General features: G+C 33.7%; 1 protein-coding gene across 1 annotated transcript in view; it reads right to left on the reverse strand.

Annotated features, from left to right (window-relative positions):
• LOC129223755 (dual oxidase-like) overlaps positions 1–25049 on the reverse strand; it is a 253791-nt gene that overhangs the window by 92431 nt on the left and 136311 nt on the right. The window contains exons 7-8 of the mRNA XM_054858115.1: positions 6737–6797; positions 4459–4555 (exon numbers count right to left, since the gene is read on the reverse strand). Coding sequence (XP_054714090.1) covers positions 4459–4555; positions 6737–6797 — 158 coding nt within the window. The remainder of the gene's footprint in view (positions 1–4458; positions 4556–6736; positions 6798–25049) is intronic.

Below are 25049 nucleotides of genomic sequence, written 5' to 3' on the forward strand. Positions count from 1 at the left end.
ATCATGAAATAATCATTAACTCTTTTCACTAAATGCAATGCATCGTGTTTCACTGACACTTTAATCTTTCCTTCATTATTTTTCTCACACGGACAACTGGTTAGGTTTCATATTTTCTATCAGTGCTCAAATTCATTAAATTATTTCATTTTCTTTCATTTGATACTGCAAGCTTATTTGAAACTAACAAGCTGACACCATACATGATTTATTGATTTTGCTTATCTTCCCTGTTACGAATATGTTGTTCAATTTTGGGATGGAACTTTGACTGAATCTTATTTTAAGTCCCTGCACATCATTAACTACACTGAGTAATTACGAAATGGATATAATACGCTGAAAGACAAACTGTTTCCAAGTGTCATCGTGCACAATTTGCACACTATCAGCTTTATTAATGACTTAAAGGAAATTGAAAATTTGAGATTACATGTCACTGAAGGGGATAGAAAGACACCGTTTTAAGGCGGGAAAGCAGGCATTTGGTTTCGTTTGAATTCCAGGACCACCCATGAATTACTCGTTTGAGCAATTATAAGAACAAGTTACTTCAATCTAGTTTGTGAAATGAGATAATGTATTGAATTAATTTCGGTCTGGGTGGGGAAACTATAGAATTTCGGTTTGAGTTATGAGCCACCTTCGCCCGCACATTCCAAGCTAAATGTTATTCATAAGTATGAAAGCGATGGCTCATTATGGAGAAAAGCTTTGCAAAGAAAACTGGTGTGGTTCCCGACAATAATGCGGTGCCCCTACACATTGTTGCAGAAGACACATCACAGGAAAAAAAATCTTCATAGCTAATCTTTATTATTTATGGCCACTAAACTTACCGCTTATGAAGCAGGCTAAATTTCAAAACCTGATCTGATATCTTCTAGTTATATCAAAGTAGTATTTTTAAATAAAATAAGTAAGAAACGAATATAAAAAAAAGGTAGCATACATGAAATATTTTTTAAAAAATAACTTAGATGTCTTTCAGTTCATCTATAAAAACTGTTGGCCTAGAGCCATTATTTTTTTCTTGGAGAAATTCCTAAAGTTTTTAGAAGGATTAGAAAAGTTTCCAGAACTTACTTCCTTCTTTTTTCGAACTTAGAAAGTCATCCCGTTATTTTACCGGCGCTCGAATCATTCCCCTGAGCCAACATTCCCTGCATGCGTAGCATGCGTTTGTTGACCCGCCACGATGATGTGACGTCATAGGAAAGATGTTGAGTAGATTCTTGCTGTATGCATGTGGGAAACAATTTTAAAGAATTTAGTTTTAAACTGTAAACTGTGTTGAGTTGTTTCCTCAATGTAATTTATGCATGCTTTTTGATATACGTCACGCCATCGCGTAGGGAGATAGGGAATGCTATTTAAGTGTGAACTCTCAATCAATCATTCTCTTATTGTTTCACCTCTTGTTTTAATATGTTGTGACTGCAGTTCAATGTTTTTCTGAGGTGCTGAGATTGTACCTGGGAGCTGTGGGCTCCGGAGTTCCACGTAGTATAGTGGATTCTTTTTAAGAGATGTAGGAAGTTTTGTCGTTGAGCCCAGCTAGAAATGCGGGCATGTTCCAGTTGTTGCCTTGAGATGAGTTTTTAAGTGAGGGATTTTCTCTCTAAAATTGAGAGTTTAAATCAAGTTGTTTTTTTGCTGTGAAAAGGCCTAACAAACAGGACCATTGAAGGTCCACGCTAGAGAGCTGGATTGGATGTCCGTTAGATGGATGGATGGTTCCTGTTGTCCAGGAGGACAGGTTTCTTTTCTGAATTCAGCATGGTGGCATGAATGGTCACGGACAATTTTGATAGGGGATCCAAATTGGTGGATCGCGCCCTCACGTGTTGTGCCAACTTTTAAGGAAGAAATAGTTTGTTTGGTATGAACTTTTTAACTCGTTCGTATGAACTATTCCGTTTATGGCATTGGGCTCAAGGTTGTACTTATATTAATCAAGTCATATAAATTTTACTGGAACTTTAAACGGTACTATTTTTAAGAAATGTTTCCTACTGATATTTTTGGGGGGATTTTTTATTCAATTGTTGGGGAATGTGAATCTTATTTACACTTGTTATTATTTCCATGTTTTGACATATTTATTGTTTAATAAAATGTTTATTTAATTGTTAAATATGTGTCTGTATGTCCTTTCTTCCCGAGCAGATCATTCCACAAATTTTCAGTTGGGTTTGTTAGCTTAAAACCTGCTTTTAGTTCTTTGAACTTCGGGTTTTGATTGAGCTATCAGTTCGAATTGCCCAACAAAAACCTATATTTTTTTTCATCAACATATAAATATCGATTTGAAAATAAAACTATAAAATATTTCGTAAAAATTTACAATAAAACTTGGCAGCTGTGCGTTAGTGAAAGCCGTAGAAAAAACTAAGCATTCGTCAAGAATAGTTTATAACTTAGAATTATGGACCGTTACTGTTTTCATTGGTTTTCAGCAAAAAACAACAGCTTGCAACTAAAACCATTTGACATGTAAATTCTTTCATTTAATTATTCAAAATATTTTACTAATTAAAAATAAACTGTCAAATATTTAAGACATTAACCGATGAAAAAAATCTTACTTCAGGAAAAGTAATTTCCTTCAAATAAATATGCGCAACATTATTATTATTTTTTTTTTTTTATGTAATGCATGTGGAAAACAACTTTGAAATAAAAGAAAGTGATTAAGAAGGAAATATTGGTCCACAGTAATAAATTTATGATAAAAAAAATAATTAAACAGATAGTCATCATTTTTTATCTTTTTAAAAAAATAGAAAAAAAAAAGACGTTTGCTTACGTTTTGAATCGTGGCAAATAGTTTTTACTTTCTTGTCTTGAACGCTTACACTTTCATTTTATTTCCTACCCGTGGTCTATATCCGCATTACTAAACCTTATGTTATAAAATGATAAATTCTGCATAAAGATTTCTCTTACTAGAGAAATATCCATTGGAGGAGTGTCACGTTATCACTTTTAATCATTAGCTTCTAAAGAGTAAAAAGCAACTCTGATACAAATTTTTAAGCCCAACGATAAAAGTTATCTCTAATTTTCAAATAATTTAGACCTCAGTTAAAAACTTAATTTGAAACAATCCATATTCTTTTTTTTTTTTTTCAAAACGAGACTGCTTAGTGAAATTTCAGTTACTTAAGTTAGTTTAGTTAAAATTTTTGCTTTTCAGATTAGTTTGACAGAACTGGCTGTTTCATGGGCAGGACTTAATATTTTTTCCCGTTATTTCAGTTAAAAGTTTGATATTAGTTTACGAATTTCTGTATGATACTAGTTGTGATCATTAAAAACTTGAGCCAATTACTAATATTTGGAACAAGGAACATTTTTGAATAAATTTTTCTGTAACCATTAGTTTGGCAAAACAGAACAGAGACAGGAAAATTGCTGTGTTATCTTTGCCACTTGTATACTCTGCATAAGATGTTATAAATAACAAATCTGACACCATAACTGAAGTTAACTATACATATTAATGCATGGTCAAATAACTACTATTGGCCCAAATGTCTCTGCTAAGAAACGTATATGGTAAGTACATGAACAGACTGTTTTGGTTTATGATTGGTAAAACTCATAAGTGACCCATTAAATTTAATTAATTTCCTTAAATATAAGTTACCACTAAGTAGCACGGCCGTATTTTTATCAGGTGTTGCACGTTGCTGCTTATCGAAGTCAAAACATAAGTCTTTTTTGAAAGCAATACATTTAAATCATAACTATGCTCCTGCATGATTTACGTAATTTCTGTTAAAAAAAATGTCTTGATTTGATAATGTATCGTACATTACGCAGTGAAAAACTAAGGCATATGAGCGAAAACTGTATGACAGTTTTGAGTCGGATTTACAATCTAGTGGGCCCCCTTGCAATACATGTTTAGGGTTTCCTTTGTTTATCATAGAATTGTGTAAAACATTTTTCTTGTGCATTTCTGCATCCCCTTTGGGCCCCATATGATCATGGAGGTATCTTGCAATTGCGACATGGGAAATCCACCGCTGCGTAGGTTGGCTTTATTGAAAAGTTTTTCTAAATCATGCTGTAGAGCTGCATCTTCCTGGATTACTATTATGATCTCTTGCGCAAAAGAGATGTGAGTTTTTCCTACTATTTGTATTAGTTCTTTTTAAAATTTAAATTTTGACGCTTTTAGCTCTTTGTATATAAAGTGCTTCAAATAATATCTGAGGTAATCATTCTTGTTCAAACTTCTTCGAAAAGAAAAATAAACATTAATTTGTAGAAACATACTGCGGTTCACGATTCTTAAGAGAACAATAGCTTCTTTAAAAGAGCTATAAATTCTTACACGTTCAGTCTTAATTAACCCGTATCACACACAGATCACACGAAGGGGGGAGGGGAGAAAGATTTATGTTCTACGAATTCACGATCTCATTTATCAGTTATATAAATTCTCACCTCCGATACAATCCTGGTGGTATCATGGTGTGGGCAAAGCGAAAAGCGGCACTCTGGAACACGTGGCTAACTCCAGGATGGACGTCGGGCTTATAGCCTGAAAAGAGCGATGTAATTAATTAAGATGTAATGAAAAACAACTAACTGGCATGAGAATGCGATGTGTACAAAAAGTAAAAATACACAAAAACTCGAAACTTTTCAAGACAAAAAATACAAATCTAGTTTTGCACTAAATAACTATGTGATATTAAGGAATGCTATACTTAAAAAGCAAATAAATGAACGATGTACATTGTTTCTGAAGGTACACATAAAGTTTTGTAAAAAATAGTTTTATTACAACAGAGTCCTGATTGTACATCATCATTTTTTAACGTAGATTCCTTTCTCAAATTTGGCAGAACTTGCGACAGGTCAAATTTGGAATACAATGCTGGCTAAAACTACCTTTCTTGGTGCAATTTTGGGTTCACGAAAAGAGGAAAGAACGGGGAAAATTTACATTTCAGTTCATTAAAAGAGAAATTTTCTTGGAAATTTGACAAAAGTATGTAACATAGATTAAAATCTGAACAATCCCATCCCTGTATTAAATATAATGTAAGATTTTATAAATGTTTTGTGACAGCATCTAAATACACATGAAAATGATGAATTTTGAATCCTAATGAAGTGTTTATTTCAGACAGTTGATAAGATTGTTTCGAGGTAATTCATATTCAGTTTGAAGAGTTTGTAGACATCTGCGAGCTGGGAAACACTGGTGTAAAACGCAAAAATTCGCATAAAACTTACAAGAAACACTTCAGTTGAGCTTTCGTGATCTCCATCGAAATAAGATCAGTTCCAATCTACACAGCCCTCACCGAAGTTACAGCCCGACTTCAGTTGACCTTAAAAGAGTGATGTTTTCCTGGAAGACATCTACTGTACAAAGAAGAGGTGCTGCTTCTTAAGAACATTTCTATGAACTAATGAAACTCGAAGCTCAGTGAACACTAGACACGTTTTATAATAATCGCATTCCCGTTGTGTGTCTCGATGCAGAGTAGTAACTCGATGTGTGACACAGCAATCCTTGAGTTATTTCTAGTAGCATTACCGCTAGACAATGTAATGGAAAAAATTGGTTGAGTGCACGACTAATTACTCCTCCCCCTTTTCTTTCCGGAACAACTTTAGTCATCAAATAACATTTTCGTAAATACCACTAAACAGTAAAATAAATAGACCAATAAAAAATTTAAACAAAGAAAAATCTAATGTTTTCTCTTTTACTTAAAGCTATTAAAAAAGTTCTTTTCTTTTTTTTTTTTTTTTTCAATTTCAGTTGTATTTGAAAAATACCAAAAAATGAGGCAGTGAAAAGCAAAGGGATGTAAGTGGAAATTTTAAAGTTTTGAATAAAACACGTTTAAAGATAAGGTCCAAGGTAGAATTTCATTGAAAAAGTTTCCCTAAATCATGCTGTATAGCAGCACCTACCAGGACCACTAGTACTATCTCTTGTCCCAAGACAGAGGAGAGGTTCACCTACCATTTGCACTTGTAATCTTCAAATTTTTAACATTGCCGCTTACATCCCTTTGCTGTAACTGACTCAAACGGAATTTTTCGTTATTTGTTTTTAAGTACTTTTTACTCAAATAGCTTCTTTTTTGCTAATCTCACACAACAAATCCAGTCTGTAAAACATACTGCTGAGATAGAATTATCTGATGCTTAATTTTATCAATTATTATAAAAAAGAACTTTTCGCGCTACTTGTCCCTGGTGCCAAAGGTCATGGTTTTGATTCCCACCGATGTCTTGGTCGTTATTTCCTTTTTCTTGCAATGCCAATCTTTCTTGTGTTGTCCTGATATAAATTAATACTTGTATTTTGTGTTGTCTTATCACAAGTTCCCCTTCCTCGTGAGGCAATGGCCCCCATTATTTCCACTAGAGTAGGACAGAAACACGACAGCAGCATTAACAGCAAAAGCATTTTTCCAACGTAAATAATACCGCGGTATATAATAAATAATGTTACTGAAGCCGTTTTAAAATTAGGGAGCTTGGAGTAGAATAACTGTTTTTCTAAACAGATGAATCTTTAACACATGTATAACGAAATTAAATAGTGTTCAGCTCATTTTGGGACAATGGACGATAAACAAATACATTGTTAGTATTTCATACCTGTCTACATTGAAGAATTTGCTAGTACATAAATTCTAGCTTTAAAAAAAAGGAATGTAGAATGATATCTAAGTTTTCAAACAGCTAACATTACCTGAATAAGGTGCAATTTCGTCCTCTATCAGAGTTGGAATGTATTCATAGAGGATGATATTCTGAAAAAGAAAGAAAATCATTTGAAATAGGCTTTTACATTGCAAAAGAGAAAACTAAACAACCAAAGTATTGTATTTACGACATGGTCAAGTGTGTGCGTATCAACATCAAAATAAAAAAAATTCCAAGCATGGTTGATGAAATAGAAAAAACCCTAGACTTTCTCTACTAAATTTCTGATCTAATGTTAAACCTCGCAGCACTTGAACACTACAGATCGTCGCAGCAGTGGGGCACGCTGCAATTAAGTCGCACAACATTCTGCTAATGAATATGTCTTGGGGTTGTATGAACATAGTGTGCGATAATTTTACACATGTGCCTAAAATTTTACTCATAAAAAATAACGACGGCATGAAAAACATGACTGGTGTGCTTTTCTTTGTCGTAAAAATATTGTTTAAATATTATAATGGTCGGCAACCAGTGACTCAGTAGATTTATACTTGCTTCTCTTGAATATTTCTTTAGTATTTTAGAATTAGCTGCAGTATTGCCACAGCCTAACAAATTTTAATAATACTAAAAATACTTTACAATATTCTGCAGATTTCATGCATGCACTGTTCGAACATGAAATGTACCCGCCAGTAAAGGACAAATTCACATAATGCTCATAATTTAACCTCGTAAATGTTTAAAAATTTACTTTCTGACATTAACAGTTGTTTTCAGCTATGACCACTATTAAAAACAAAGTAAGGTATTAAAAACCATTATTAAACACGTTTAGTGGCAAAAGCATCGAAAGTTTCATGGGGCTGTCCATTGACCTCCATGAAGTTAAAAACTGCTGAACATTCAACAAAGCTGGAACAGCTTTGTAACTCTACTTTATCCGAAATATTTCACTAACATTATATATTCAATGGTTTTAAAATACGTAAATTCATTTCAGTCTGTTCGGAGTACTCTGAGTTGTGACTAAAAACACAAGGTTCATACATCATACACCATAGAAAATCTAACCCTTATTTTTAACCAGCGTTATTATATCCCATGAGATGAAAGTTAGTACGGTGCGTTGATTATATCTGCAAGAAAGAGTTTAGCAGACTTCGGCAGGCAATCAGCTGCAATTAAAGCTCACAAGCAATTAAGTTACCTGGTGCGCCCTTGATCGAGCTCAGCTTCAATTATCGTCGTGATTGATAGTGGGGAAGAAAAGAGGGCGTCAATATCGCCAAAAAGGTATTTGATTCATTACTTCGGGACGCTGAAATGAATTAGGGGTGCTAGAGAAAAACTCGTTCGGAACTACCTTCCGAAGGGTGATGGAGCGTAGAATTTCTTATTGCATTATATTTTCTAATTGGCTGCTTTCAACTTGCTTGTGGAGTCAACGTAAAAACGATTGAATCTGGACTCGGTGTCAGAAAATGTCATTTAATGAAATTCATTTCTAATATTTGTATTGCGGCAAGACAAATGTAGTTTCATTTATTCTTGATTGATTGAATTGAGTTTCTTTATTCATAGAGTTGGAGATTGAAAAATCTTAACGGGATTTATAAATTCCAATGTTTATTTTTTATTTGTTTATTTTATTTCCTTTTAATAACTCCGAATTGCGTAATGCTCTTCGTAGGTTAAATACTGGAATTAGTAAGAAGTAACGACCTTGACTTAAGGAAAAATACATCATTTTAAAATCCAATTTTTTTTTTCTACTTATTTATTTATTTTTGGTATCGCAAATGAAAAGCATTGTATATGCTTGTTTAACTATATTTTATAATGACATTGCAAGTAGGTTTTTTTTTCAAATTAAACAAAATTGTGTAAACTAGATCCAGTTATTAACTGCCCTCTACGCTATTTCTTGTCCATTATGAAATCTTTTATTATATTTTCATACTAATAGAATCACTACCTTTAATAATTCAACCACCTTGACGATGTTCTCCTGGTTTAGTTTGAACAGTTTGTAAGCGAATTTTTTGTTAGCTAAGACAAGGACTTTATTTAGCAAATTCGAGCGACGAAGTTTTTTAAAATATGTTTTGATACACGTTATAATGTCAATAATCATGTACACACTGCAAATCTTCAGATACACTCTGAACACGGATTACTTATCCCCCATTTTGGAACTCTTTAAAGCACACTTTTTGGAACAGTTCTTAAAGCGCTTCGCAGAACACTCATTTGGTTCAGCCCATCTTTTCACACTGTAGAGTAGGGCGGCTGCAGAGTCGAAGCGAAAAGGACCAGATCCAGCTCCGACTCCGACAGTTTGACTTCGAAATCAGACTGACTCCGACTCCGCAAGCACTGGCAGAGTGGCAGGCTTTGAGGGAAGATGAACGACTCCGATTCTTGGAAATTAAGACTTCGATTCTCGACTCCGACTCTTTTACTCAAAAATCAGTCCGACTCCGACTCCGCAATCCTGCTTTTGAGAACGAATTTAAGAACATTTTTTGAACAGCTGGACAATGGATCCGCCGGGCAATGGACGGTCTTCGACCATGGAAAGCTATCCTTTTTGACGGCATTCAAGAAAAGCCGTGAGTCATTACAAAAGAATCTCTTGTAGTATCATATTAAAAGAATCTATTGACCGGGTTAAAAGGAAATCTGTTGAAATTATATCTTTACGAAAGAAAGTGATGATTTCATTAGAGTGTCGTCATATGTTCCTAATCTGTTCTCAAATGTGTTTTCAAGTTTAAATTTAGCAAATACACTGGATGAAACACATTCAGTGATAATTTCGGTACACTTTCTTTCGAATAGAGCACATTCGGCACATTTTAGTGCACATTCAGCTAACTGTAAAACTTTTTTCAAATTAAAGTGTGCCAAACGTGTTTCCAATTTGTACTAAAAGTTTATCCGAATATTTATTAGAAAAAATTCATTCTTTTAGCTACTGAATATGGATTGAGAAAAAATTTAAGCTTATACTCTTGCATAAGTTTTCTAATTTTGTAATGTAAAAACCGTACTAAAAGATACTATACAAAATGCATGAAGAGATGCATTTAATTTATTTTGGGTACAATTACATTACAGACTGAAACTACAAAGTACCTCCTATTCGTTTTTAAAATTAAAAAAAAATGATATCAATGAGCTTATTGATACAGATTCATATTAAAATAGCAATATTTATATACGAAGGAGAAAATAGCGTACGATTAGAGGAAAAGCTGTTACTTATAACATGAAGACTTGGGTGTTTCAAAACTCTCGGGTAAGAATAGTTAAGGTAAAAAATTCATTAAGTTGGAAAACGAAAAGCAGAGCGAAATAGAATTCTGACACTACACTTCAGGGGTCCCCGTAACGGGAGCCAGACAGAACGTTCAAAACCAAAACGTCCACGGATAGAATGTCCAAAACCAAAACGTCCACGTCTGAATTGGTCCAACGGAACGAAGATCCGAGGGACAGAACATCCGGCGGATGTAAGATCCAGTGGACATAAGTTCCACGGACAAAAAATCTACATTTTTAGACAGCTAAGACATAAGGTCAAGTTCTCTGAGCACGATGGACATAAGGTCCGGATTTTAAAGTTTTTCCTCTGTCTTAAACTATTTTTGTTGATACTTTTGTGGTACGTAGTACAGTTACCTCCAAAATATGAGTTTTTTTTTCTTTTTTTAAATTTGTCTGTATGGGAGTCAGACAGAAAGTACCACTATACGTGGTTTAATCGGTTGGATAGGAGTTCGAAGACAGCTCTGTTTTTTATTCAGACCAAAAGATGCGCAACCTTGATCCACCGCCCCCAGAGGTATTGATCTGGAATGGAAACTTGGAGGCTTTAGTGACTACGACAGATTTAATGTCCTCCAGTCACCATAGCAAACAAGGAGGATCTTGAAATAGCTGATCGAACCTGTGACTTTCCAGTAAAGTGTCTAGTGCCTTACGATCAGGTCACCACGGTCAGTTCTGACACCTAGAATTAATGTCATAGCCTACGATAAATCAAGTTTCAGAAATACTTATAGATTATCCAGAGCTTAATATCATTACTTTTTTTGACGCACAAAAATAAAACATCCTCTTCGGCATTCATCACAACAGAAACACAATTAATGGTGCATAATCAGATCAATGTCAAGATATCTAAGATAAACATACACAACGCTATTAAACAATAGGAACACTTTTGTAAAAAACAAATCATTTTGAAGTAAAATAATTACTACTAAGTTGAATTGCAGGCAAAACATGATGTGAGAAACTCCTTAATTAGAAAAATCAGATATCCTAACAAAATAATGCAATTTCCGAAGTTCTGATTTACCGTTTAGGTGCTAAATAGCTTTATTTTCCATCAAAGCATTACAGTAGCATCCATGAGGCTAAATTGTTGATAGTATCTTAAAATCATACGCAATTTACCTCAAGACGTGATGTAATCTGTAGGGTGTTATTCATAAATGCATGCGTGAGGAGGAGTTATCACACAAAATCATCCAAGATGATATCTTTATAGTTATTTAATGGCAATCAGTTTTTTTCTACGAGATGAATATTTTTGTTGATCATTTACCAAGCTGTAACTTTTGTTCCATTGATTTCCCACCTCTGAACCAGAGTTAAAAAACGCTGTACTTGCTGAAAGTAATTTTCCGATGACTAGCATTTTTGAAATCTTTCAAAAATGCAAAGGTTGCTATTGCCGTGGGAAGGTAAAAGACAGTATTTGTATTTTTTTTTTTTTTTTTGTATTCTTTTCACCTATTGTACTTAATCTTTATTGTACAAACTTGCTTATTTGGTTTCCGCTAAAAATAAACAGCGAAAAAACGTCTAATTCCAACATTTCCTGTTGTAAGACTGAAATTCAAAACGCGTTTCCTTAATTATATCGGAAACTCTTTTCTGCAGATACCTCCCTTTCCCTTCCCACAGCAGGCTAGGTATCAGTATTTCAAACTTGAAATTCTTAAAAGTACAGGGTGTTTATGAAGTCTTGCACTAAGAAAGAAAGTTATTAATAAAAAAATCTATTTAAGATTTTGCCTTTTTTTTTCTTTTGACCCTTATCTCATCAAGGTTTTTTCCCGCCGAAAGTACAATATAAACTAACTGCATGCAAGTGGCGTTAACATGGAAAAATGAAAATGGCGTCAGAAAAAAATCCCAGGGGCACCACAAGGGAGGTCTTCAGGGTCAACTCCCCAGAATCCTAGGTTTTAACACATTTCCATTTTCAAATATGGCAGTTTATATTCATATAAGGGTTGCTACTACTAAACCCTCATCCTCCAGATGGTAAATTCTGGCAGCCTTAGAGCCGACAGGGCAACTGAAGCCGTTTAAATCTTCACGAAACTATGTATTTACATTGGAAAATATCTTTTAAATGAAACTTTTATGAGATGTCTTTAAAATTCTGATCCCTAATCCGTAACTTTTTTGTGCGACAGAAGCGACGTCGCTGTTTTTTAATTGCTGCCAAAAACAAAGAAAAGTAATAGTAATTGTTAATGTTAGTTTTGTTAATAAATTTAGTAAATTAATTTCAAATTTGAACTTATCAAGCATATTTTCGCGGATTTTGTTGAGCTTAAACTTTTCAAATAGTGCAGGTTTTCGAAGATTTCTTTGATTCAAGTCAAGTCATCAGTTTAAAAGCGTAACCTACATTACTAGCTTGTTAACTTTTGTTAACAAAATTAACTTTATCGTTACTACTATTTTTTTCATTGTTCACTTTTTTGTGAAGTAACAAATTACTGCCAAAAATGAAGTACCATTTCTCCGCAAATTTGATTTAAAATACATTGTTCTTTCTTTAAACACTGTAATTTTGAAAACAAATTTCCAATTTGTTTATTTTGAGAAAGGTAAGTAATCTTCACTATTTCACTTTGCCTTACATTCCCTTACTTTGAATGTTCCGTATGAAATTAAAAGAATAAAAGTCCATTGAAGTTTAGATATGAAAATAGCTAGATTTGCACGTAATATTACCTGTGCACAAATTATATTTTATTGAATAGAACTCCATTCTAACAAGCTGCTTAAAGACTTAGACCTCTACTCTTATTGTACTTCCTTTCAGAAAAAGTTCACAAACAGTTGTATGTTTTCATCTTATTAATTCCCGACACACAAAGGAAGGGGGTTATAAGTTTGATGTGTCTGTGTATCTGTGTGTTTGTGTATCTGTCTGTGGCACTCAAGCGCCTAAACGGATGGGTCGATTTTGAAAAAAAAAAATTAGTTCGAAAGGAGGGTTAATCGAGAGTATTCTTAGCTATATTGAGTTTTTGGATGACATTAATTAACAAAGATATTAATTAAAAACCTCTAAAAAGTTTTTCGCGATTTTCGCAGTGAAAACATAGTTAAACATTTTAAAATTTAATACTAAAATAAAGAGAATTTTTTTCCGTGTCTGATAGAATGTGTTTGGAACTTTCATGTTTCATAGAATTCGCATTATAACGCTTTTAAAGCAGATTTTAATAACAGCTAAGCCTTTATTCACGCGATTGATAACCGAATTCATTGTTGGTCGACAAGGAAATTAAAAGCAATTATTTAAAATTTTTATCTGTTGCCAGTTTCTATTTAATAGCAAATAAAATACTTGACATTGATTTTTAATAATATAAAGCTTTTAAAAGGATTTTCAATTTTCCCTCTTAATTCTACACTTGCGACTCAGTCGGGGTTTTTTCTAAGACTAGTTTGGTGTTTGAAAGACATAGTAGAAGTGCAAAGGATCAATTAAAAAAGTGAATGAATAGAAACCATTTTATTGCATCAACACAGTGCCACCTAATTTTATTTTATCTTTTAATAAACGATTTGTCAAAAGCTAGCAAAACCCAATCCCTGCAAATGATATACGAGTCCATCAATGATCACATTGTTGAGGCACTCATAAAAACCAATTTCTCTCTTTATTGCTATTTATATGAAATTGCTTTATTGCTCTTTAATGATATGTGAAAGATATAGTAGAAGATATCTTTCAAATATTTTAGTAAGATCCAATTTTACTCTTTATTGCTCTTTGTTGCTATTTATATGATGCTTGCTGCACCCGCACGGCTCTGCTTATGCTATAAAGTTAAATTAAAAGCTCTTAAAGTAAATAAATTTCCCATCCCACTCTGAAATAAAACGGAAGTTTCTATTTTTATAATTAAAATGTGAACACATAGTTTTGTCTAAGCTCCAAGCATATTCCATACAGTAGTTAAAAATCCTGGTATAATGACAACAACTGTCTGTCGAAACTCCCTTTTTCAAAAAAAAAAAAAAAAACAACATAGCATCCAATTTAAATACACAAAGAGTCATTCAAAATCACCGTAGCAAAGCGTTTAAAATTAAATAATGTAAATACTGGAAGAAAAGTAGTTCAATGTAGTTTAGATGCAAAAAATATTTAGATTTGCATATAACATTAACTACGCACTAATTACATTTCGTTAAATAGGACTCCAACATAACAAGCTGCTTAAAGACTGATCTTTACTCATTTTGTATATGGTTTCAGAAAAAGTTCACGAATAGTTTTATATATTTATCTTATTTTCTAAGTCTTGAAATACTCTGTAGAAGAGCAAAGTATCAATTCAAAATGTGATTGAATAGGAAACCATTTTACTGCATAAACACAATGTCAACAAATTTTATTCTATCTTTCGATAAACTGACGGTCGAATACTAACAAAAGACAATCCTCGCAAATGATATACGAGCCCATCAATGACCACATTGTTGCAGGCACTCATACTTTTAATAAGAATCAATTTTGCTTTTTATTGCTATTTATATGAAATTTCTTTATTGCCCTTTATCTCTATTTATATGATATTTGAAAGAAATAGTAGTAAATATCTTTCAAATATTTTAGCAAGAATCAGTTTTGCTCTTTATATGAATTGCTTTATTGATATACGTATATGAAATTGCTTAAGTTATCTTTATTCCTATTTATATGATGTTTGATAAACCAAAAATGGAAGAGCAAATGATCAATTGAAAAACTGATTGAATAGAAACCATTTTAATGCATAAACACAATGTCACCTAATTTTATTTTATCTTTCAATAAACTGACGGTCAAATGCTAACAAAAGACAATCCCTGCAAATGATATACGAGTCCATCAATGACCACATTGTTGCAGGCACTCATACTTTTAATAAGAACCAATTTCGCTCTTTATTGCTGAAGATTAAATAATGCCATTATTCCAGGATATAAAGAGTGCTCCACAATGGGAATCGTTTCGAAATTCGAGTCGCCCGGGGCAAGGCGTGAGAAAGGAATAAGAAAATTCGATCGCAGTTCGAATACCGCATAATCGCCTTCATTTGCATACGAGAATGAACGAAAACGACCCGAATCGCAGTCCGGACTGGTAACGTGTTTGTATTGGCCCCAATGATTTGACCCATCCATCAATCAGAAGCTGGGGAAGTCGCACATATTCAAGGTCCTTATGGACGGAATCGGTGATTAATAGGTGCAGGAACGATGCGTGACTTCAATATTCTCTCCCAATTTTCTACGCTCTTATTTTATTTTTATTTTTATTTGTATTTTTATTTTTATTTTTTTTTTTTTTCAAGACAGAAACATAGCCAAGTTATATAAAGCTTCCATTGAAGAAATTATCTCATTACGCTTGAGGGACATGACCAAAGGTTCAGGGTAACGAATAAAGCAGAAGGCAAAGAATTATGAGTATGAGTAGTGGACACTATTTAAAAGTCACAGAAAATGTTAGTCACTTTTTTTTTTTTTTTTTGCAATAGATAAACATAGCCCAAATTATATAAAGCTTTGATTAAAGAAACTAATGTGTTACGCTTGAGGGACACGACCAACGCTTCACACAAGACAAGGGATCATGAATACGAGTAGTAACCACTGGTTAGCAAAGTCACAAAAAATTGCAGTCACTTCTTTTTGCGATATGTAAAGATAGCCTAAGTAATATAAAACTTCGATTAAACAAATTAATGTGTTAAGCTTGAGGAACACGAACAATGCTTCAGTGTTACGTTTAAAGCACAAGACAGGGGATCTTGAATACGAGTAATAGCAACTGGTTAGCAAAGTCACAAAAAATGATAGTCACTTTTTTTGCAATAGATAAACATGGCCCAAGTTATTTTCAGATTCCATTGAAGATATTAGCCTCCGTTTGAGAGACATGACGAAAGGTTCAGGGTGACGAATAAAGCTCTAGAATAGAAATCCTGAATAGCAGCAACTGGTTACCAAAGTCACAAAAAAAAGTATCCGCTTTTTTTGCAATAGAAAAACATAGCTCAAGTTATACAAAGCTTCAATTGAAGAAATTGTATTATTATGCTTGTGGGACATGACCAAAGATTCAGTGTTACAAATAAAGCTCTGGACTAAGAATTCTAAACAGTAGCCACTGGTTATCAAAGTCATAAAAAATAGTAGTCTTCTTTTTTTTTTGCAATAGAAAAACAAAGCCCAAGTCAGATAAAGCTCCGATTGGAGAAATTTTCTTATTGCGCTTGAGGGACATGACCAAAGATTCAGTGTAACGAATGTAGCTCTAGATCAGGAATTCTGAATAGGAGCCACTGGTTACCGAAGTTACAAAAAATGGTAGCCACTTTTGCACTTTTGGTAGCAATTTTTATAAAAAGTATATACACAGCGCATAAAGTAAATAACATATTCACTGTTAGTAATATCCACAACATATTGAAAGATTATAATGTTCCACAAAAAAGACAAAAAAAAATTCATTAGTTTCAGTTTTTGGTTACGATTTGTGCTATTCAACTTGACAAATATTTCTTATCAGTATCGTACGATACAATGCACGTTGGATTGTCATTGAAAATACTGATACAAAACATATTCATGCGATGAAAGGACAGATTTCTGTTTCAAATCCTTGCTTTTGGAAGAAAAAAGTTGAGAAGAAAGCTGATTAACCCTTAAAAGATATAATGTTACATAAAATTTCAATTCGACCTTGTAACCACTGTTATCTTTAAAAAATATTTCCTTAAAATACATTCCTATTTCAAATCCTTATTCAAGGAAGAAGCAAATAAGGAAGTAATCTGAATAACAGTAAAAATATACAACACTATATGAAATTTCTGTTTGACCTTATAACCACTGTTATCTCAAAAAAATTTCTTTAAATACATTTCTATTTCAAGTCTTTATTCAAAGAAGAAACAAATTGGGAAGAAAGCTGCTTAACCGTAAAAAGATACAACGCTACATAAAATTTCAATTCGACTTCATAATCACTGTTATCTTATCAAACTGATCAACAGTAAAGAGATACAACGCTATGTAAAATTTCGATTCGACCCTATGAGCAATGTTAAAATTGTTTTCTTATGATACATTTCTATACCAAATCTTTATTCAAAGAAGAGATCTGATTAAAATAAAAGACACAAAGCTATATAAAATTTCCATTTGATCTTATAATCACTGTTTTCTTTTCAAGCTTTTGTTAACCGTAAATAGATACAACGCTATGTAAAATTTCAATTAGAACTTATATATATATATATATATATATATATATATATATATATATATATATATATATATATTTAACCACTGTTACCTTACAATTATTTTCTTACGACACATTTCTATATCAAATCTTTATTCAAGGGAGAAACAAATTGGGAAGGAAGCTGATTAACCGTAAAAAGATACAACGCAATATAAAATTTCAATTCGACCATATAATCACTGATATCTTAAAATTATTTTATTTCTGATAACAATGATTGAATGCGACAAATCCAACACAACCCCATCAATCTTTCTTTGCATAAACTTAATGCGAGATAAGCAATGATATGCTTTTACTAGCGTTGATAACGCTTTGAAGCAGTATAGGTTGTCACAAATGTTTAAGTTTGATGAATGATTGTATATCGAATATCGCATACAAAAACTAAATTCGACGTCTTTTAGTAGTCATTTTGTTATTATCAAAGCCATGAGCACAGTTATTTTATACCTCGAAGAAGTTTACTATTAAGCTTTTCTTAAATCTTTGATAGTAAGTATGATGTACTTCATAATTACTTGGTTAATAAAATAAGAAGGGGAAAAAGTTGATTGAAACGCTCTTAATATTGCGGAGAAAAGATATCATAGCTGGAAAACTGCTACAAGAGCAGAAGCAGTTTTCATATCGGAACAGAATGCTACTGTTTGGTACTCTGAGCGATGTGCGATTGTCAGAAGTATTGGGTTATTCCTGCATGCCAAAATAAGTAATTTTGGTGATGTTCGTTTGCATTTCGGTAAAGGCCTGTACTAGCTGAACCACCTTGTGTTTGTTCAGTAAATTATCGCCCATTAGCCAGGGCTAAAGCAGAAACACGTGAAATACACCGCCAGCTCAGTCATTTCCAGCCGAGGACTGCAGTTTCGTGCTTATTAGCACTCATCAGCGGAGCATAGGAAAGTGACTGAGCCGAAGATGGAAAACCTCTTAAGGAAGCCAAGAGAGCTAAACAAACTGGTAGCTAATATAAAATTAGCTCAGACCAGACGAGAACCCAAATGACTGAGCTGGCGGTGTATTTCATGTATTTCTGCTTTAGCCCTGGCTAATGGGTGGTAATTTATTGAATATACCATGCCTTGCCTTCTATCTTCGAGTTGAACCGAACCATTGCTTTGGTCACTCGTCTGGTCTAATAAGCACAAAACTGCAGTCCTCGGCTGGAAATGACTGAGCTGGCGGTGTGTTTCATGCACCATGTGTTTTTTCTTGCATTTAGAATATGGTTAACTAAGCTTTTTTTTTTTACTCGAAACTAAATAAGTAAGCTTACGCAATAAAGTTAAAGTACAACAGATGACAAAAGTGCAAAAAATTAAAAAGAAAGTTTTCAAATACTATCCTTTAGCTTGCCACGGCAGAATAAATCCCTATAGTTTAGTTAATGTGAACTTCATTTGAAGAGTACTGGTGACACATGCTTCCCGTTTCCATTTTATTATTTTACTAAGTGGTACCGCACGGCTTTGCCCATAATAGAAAATTAAAAGGTCTTTTGGTTCGCCTGTATATTTACAAATAATGTATGGTGAATTTTCTCGCCAATTGGCTTGTACCCATGTTACGGTTCCATGTTATGATAATTTCGTAATTTACTCGTCCATCTTATGATATTTTTGTGCTTAAAATTGGATTGGAAAAAGAACCACATCGAATTTTCGAAAAATCGCTTCGAGGTGCACACGCCCATGGCACAAACTAACTTTGTGCCAAATTTCATGAAAATCAGCCGAACGGTCAAGGCGCTATGTGCGTCACAGAGATCCGGACAGACAGAGGGACATTCAGCTTTATTAGTAGTAAAGATTGTAAGAAGTTACAGTATTTTTTGTCATCCTAATAGAAATTCTCTATGATTTTATTAGTTATCACATTGGGCCCATTCAGGATTACATTGAGCCCTACTGCTCAAATTACTGCCAACAACTGCCTTATTCATAATTTAATAGTTTTATTGTTTTATTGGCAACTAGTGGTACCCGCACGGCTTCGCCCGGAATAGAAAAATTAAAAGGTCTTTTGGTTCGCCTGTATATTTACAAATAATGTATGGTGAATTTTCTCGCCAATTGGCTTGCACCCATGTTACGGTTCCACGTTATGATAATTTCGTATCTCGCCAATTGGCTTATGCCCATGTTACGGTTCCACGTTATGATAATTTTGTTCTTAAAATTGGAATAGAAAAAGAACCACATCGAATTTTCGAAAAATCGCTTCGAGGTGCACACCCCCATGCTACAAACTAAATTTGGCCAAATTTCATGAAAATCGGATGAACGGTCTAGGCGCTATGCCCGTCACAGAGATCCAGACATCCTACAGACATCCTCCGGACAGAGAGACTTTCAGCTTTATTATTAGTAAAGAAGAAAAACGGGAAAAACCCTAAAGTAGGGTAGACTGGGTCAAGTTTACGCAATACCCTTTTATCAAAACGAATTCTAACTGGAAAGCCAACACTGCCAACAGTCATAACAGAGATTGATGCTGCTCCCTCGCAAATATCCTCAAATTTTTGAGCATCAGTCGAGCGTCGGTCTAGCATGCAGAAAGAATAATCTGTTTTCTACCAAGTCGAGTAAGTTTTGAGTTGAACGTTTTGAAGCTTATTGTGAACAAATAATGCTTAGTTAAAAACAAATAAATATATAAAAATTAGCAAAATTTTATCCTTTTTTGAGAATTGTATTTGTATGAACTGAAATGTCATTAAATATTTTTACACGTGCAAAATAAATCCCATTTTCAAGACGGGACAAGTTTATGCGTTGACGCCTGAGCACCTTGACGCACGTTCTAAGTCTTATTTCTAAACGTGCCCAGACGCTTTTTTTTGTTCCAAACTGTCTCAAAAGTTTTCAGTATTTTCAGGCTATTTAGTTTTGAAAATCACCATTACATTTTGAATTTAGTTACAAATTCGTATCTTAATGCTTACAATCATGTAGTGCAGTCTTCATGCCCGTTCAACTTTAACTTTATACACTATTAAATCTGTAATAAATTTGCTTTATTTTAACGATGGTAAGACATTGTGTTCAAAGTACTAACTGAACCACGTTAGGTGTCAAAATTACTATGCGTAAACGTTTGCGCAACCGACTTGGACTAAAAATATTTTTTTTTAACGATTAAAAACATAAACTGAACAACAACCGAATATACGAATTCTGCTGCTTCATAAAATCGCAATGTCTAAAATTGTCTAGGTTATAACATAAAATTTAGAAAATTCATTGAAAAAAATCCGCGTAAACGTGCCCCGGTCTACCCTATTGTATAATTATCCAAAACTAAGAAAGTATAATTATGAAATTCAGTTAAAATTATTATCCAGGATCTTCAATGATCTACTTCGAAGTTTTCCTGCCATCTGGGTACCGTAAACGCGGCCTACTTTGACCCATATTTTCAAACTTTTCTCATTCTTTCCTCAACAATTTTATAACAATTCATATTTCCAAGATGTAGAAACTTAATTTACGCATCTAAAGTTTTCTTAATTTAATATTTGAATAGTGATCGTTTTGTTTCTAAGTACGCATTATTACCATTTTTAATTGATTTTTATTTGGGCCAATGTTACCCTTGCGTTTAGGTTACTTAGGCCCAAAGTGGTTTTCCCTAGTTAAAATCATTGAAAAACTAACTAGAGTCATAGAAATACGTGTGTTCGTATGAAAAACTACTTATTTGAAAGAAAAATACATTTTACAAGAAATTTGAGTCACATATAATTGATTAAAAGAAAATGAAAGTATTTTAACCATCTCTATGCATGCCTAGTTATTGTCTCTGAAATTTCCAACGGAGAACAGTCATCTTTTCATTAATTTTGGAAGTTGAATTATTTTATTAACGGAACACCATTCGTAAAACAAAGAATTCTAAATAAATTGTGAGCCACTACCAAAACTTGCTGGTGTGTTCCATGCTCTAACCATCAGCTCCTTCTTCTCCCACATCATCTGCTATCCCTGAAAACCTGAGCCCATGCCGTTCCACAACAACAAAATTCCGTCAACTTTTAAACAAATTGAACAAAGTTTGTAAGAAATAGATGCAACTGGGTCAACTTTTTCTAAACCTGCTCCCACTTTTAGTTCCTCTTCATGTTCCATAGTAAAAGCCATGTAAGTGAGTCCTGATGAATTGAGTCTGTAATGGCTCTCTTTATCCGTGGCTGAGAATTCCAGGTTTTTTCTTGTTTTTTCTTGTTAAGAGTTTTTACTTTTAGCTTTTCTTTCCTTTTCCAAATCTATTTGACGGATTTTTTCAAGTTTTTACGCTGGACCAAAGTAGGCCGTAATTTTAGTTTAGGAGATATGTTGTTATTGCGTAATTTTTAATAAAAAAAACCTATCAAATGAGAAATACAACTATACTACTGCGTAAAGTAATAAATAGTATTAATAAATAGGTACTTAACAAACTCTTAGCTTATGTAGACCTGCTTCTAGCTTCTACGCGTAAAAGTTCGAGAGGTCATAATAACACATGTTAGCTCGAGGAACGCAAAACCACTAGTGTTGGTCTTGAGCAGCGCGATAAAACTGCTTGGTATACATTACTGAGTGCTTGGGACTGCTCTCTAGTGCAATCTGTCAAAATATGTTGAAAAACCTGTGCCCTGACCCCTGAAGGTTGACAGAGAGTGTTGTATATTTTGATACATTTGGGCCAAAGAAGGACCCTAAGGCCAAAGTTTACGGTAACTTTGGGCTGCACTTGCACCAGAAAGGAGATTCAAACTAAATTATTTTTATAAACGTAGTGTAACTTGAAAGCAAAAAAAAAAATAAATTTCTAAAATGTTTAAAAGTTCCCTTTTTGAACTTCACAACATCAGAAGATTTCTATCATTTATAATATTGCATAGAAGATTACAATGCAGGAACAGCAATTTAAACAACTTCAAAAATAGCTTCCAAGCAGTATCTTAAGAGTTACTGAATAATTGCAAAGAGCAGTGTGTAATATTGCCAGCATTGTCGTGAAAAAAATAGCAGATAACTTATTTTACAACCTTGCCAAGATAGAGCAGCTCTGTGCTTTATTTATTTATCTTGAAATAGACCAAAAAAAAAAAATAGATTTAAGTGACTTAAAGTTAACGAGCAAAGTTTAAAGTCACCCTAAATGACTGCATAGTTATTGCTAAATCTGGACTCAACAAGTCAAAAACTCGTTAATATTATCTTTAACATTCGTTCTCGCTATACACAGAGGATGCTTAACCACTCGAATGCCTTTACTTTCATCACCAAAGATGAAAAATGCTTAAGTCATTGAATAAAGTACTAAACTAGTCGCCATTAAGTTCGATAATGTTTGATTCTCAAGTCACCAAGACCATCTCAAAGCAAATTAAAATCAGATGAATTCATATTCACAATGGATATTTTGATGTTTTCAAATTGCACCAAAGATTTATTGCTGAGAAAATATTTTGTAGCGGTATGATTTTAATTTCAAAAACAATTTTGAGATTAGTATTCCCAGGATCCATCCTCATATTAATCAGATGCGACTTTAGTATGGGCAATAGATTCTCGTATAAGAACGTGTTAACTCATTTTCTACAACTCTCACGTCATCTGGGTAGCACTTTAAGATTACGAGAAGGCAAGGCCAATTCGTATGCATGCGTTCGTGATAAACATCAAAGGCATCCAGTAATCGCCCAGTTATTACCCCGGCCGTAGATCACAGGCTACTTATATCGAGTACTGACTTAGGGGCTCTTAACACCAAGCCACAGACATAACTTTGGTTGCTACCATCACCGCGTCAGTTATCGGTCATCTTTTTCGGTGGGTTTTTAAACACCCATACTCTTCTGCAAAGAGAGATAATCGACCCTTCCACCAGAGTGGCCACTTTTGCTGCTTTGGTGCGGAGTGCAATTACGCCACGTTTTCTTGGCAATGCTTTTTTATTTCTTTTGCAGCAGTCCAAGAAGTCCAAATGTAGCTCCAAGCTTCTTGATGAAGGATAAGGGTTATTAAAGAATTATGGAAGGCAATTATATTTTACTTCACTGGACAGGTGATCAGGTGGGATATTTTGACTTTCGAACGGCGCCCAGGTCTCGTTAGGATGACAGATTGGTAGTTTTATCCCGCTTCTGGAAACTGGTAGATGGTCGGAAACTTGAACTGCTACGTAATTAATGTGAAAGATTGCTACAAGATAAGAGCATTGTGTTAACTTTTTAACAAAAAATAGCCTCTGTAAGTTAAATCTTCTGTTATTTCGTAATTTATCATCTGTTTTCCCCTTAAGTATAAGAATTTTCAGAATCGATCTTTCGTATTTCCTTGGCAAAATTGTACATAGTATTCAAAAAGGATTATGCTTTCCCTCCAAATCTAAAAGATTTCCGACTATCCCAGCAGTAGCAGGATTTCGCCTTGCTACTGGCCATGACTGCCTTGCCAAGCATTTACATTTCATTAATGTATCTAATGACCCCTACTGCATGCTCTGAAGCCTTCGGGCACCTATGGATTGTATTCATCTGAAGCGCTGCCCTACGCTGTACTCCAGGAGATTATGGGAACTGTACTTTGAAGCAAGAGACCGAATTGGTCAATATACTTTTTCTACTATCATGCTTTTTTTCATTCCTTGTTATTTCATTGTTCATCAGCTAGTTTGTTTTGATTTCAGTATTGTCCTTTGTGCCCGCCATTGGAAATTAAAATTTAAAAAAAAAATGTTTTTCGTCCAATATTTGCAAGGTGCGCACATTCTGATACTTTAGTAACTCTTTATCAACAAAGTTTTTGATGTTCGCATTCAGCAAGTCATTTTCAACAGCGATGTTGTCAAAAGCTGCGTGATATTGGGGTCAGTAATTCATCAGAAAGTTCCAGATAAATAAATAATTTTCAATGTGCAGGACTTTTATTTGTACCAAGAACATCTTGCTAATTATTTCGCTGAAACATTTTGGTTCTTTTTGCATCACCCATAAGCTCAATATCTAATTATCACTTAATCTAGAAATCATAGTTTCGAAACTAGGGTACAAAATCCCATTCAGCTCCTAAACGTTGGTAGAAAATAATCCCTGGAAAACACAGCAACTCAAGTTCTCACGTAAAAAAAAGGAAAAGAATCAGTTATTTTCGATGCATACGGATTTTTATTCTCCCAAATATTACCCCCACAGAAAATTTTCTACTTTATGATCCTTAAACTCAACATCTAATCCAGTAGCAACGAGAAATCAAAAAATCGAATCTCAAAACATTAAATTGCTATCAGTTTCTAAAAATTTTCAAAAAACTTGAGTCTTCTGAATATGAACCATCAACGAAAGTAAAATTCAAAATGTAAAGAATTATAGAAATTACAGTTGGCCCTCTGTTTAAAAACTTTCAAGGGACCACAAAAAATCGTCCTTAAATAGAAAGCGTCCTTAAATAGAATGCTTTTAACACTATAGTGGACCATCTGGGACCGTGAAAAACCGTCTTTAAATAGAGAAAATCATTAAATAGAGCGTCGTTAAACAGAGATCCTACTGTATATGTTTCAAAGATAATGTGAAGCCTCCATCAGTGCAAAAAGGCTCCATACGCAACATCAGAGCTTTAAGGTGTTCAGTGAACATTACATCGGTGAAAGAACACGGCATTTATGCAAATAAAAACACTGTACAGGGAAGCTAACCAAAAATATTTTGTTTTTCTCACCTCTTGACCTGACGATT

The sequence above is a fragment of the Uloborus diversus genome, chromosome 6 (assembly GCF_026930045.1).
Source record: "Uloborus diversus isolate 005 chromosome 6, Udiv.v.3.1, whole genome shotgun sequence".
Taxonomy (NCBI): domain Eukaryota; kingdom Metazoa; phylum Arthropoda; class Arachnida; order Araneae; family Uloboridae; genus Uloborus; species Uloborus diversus.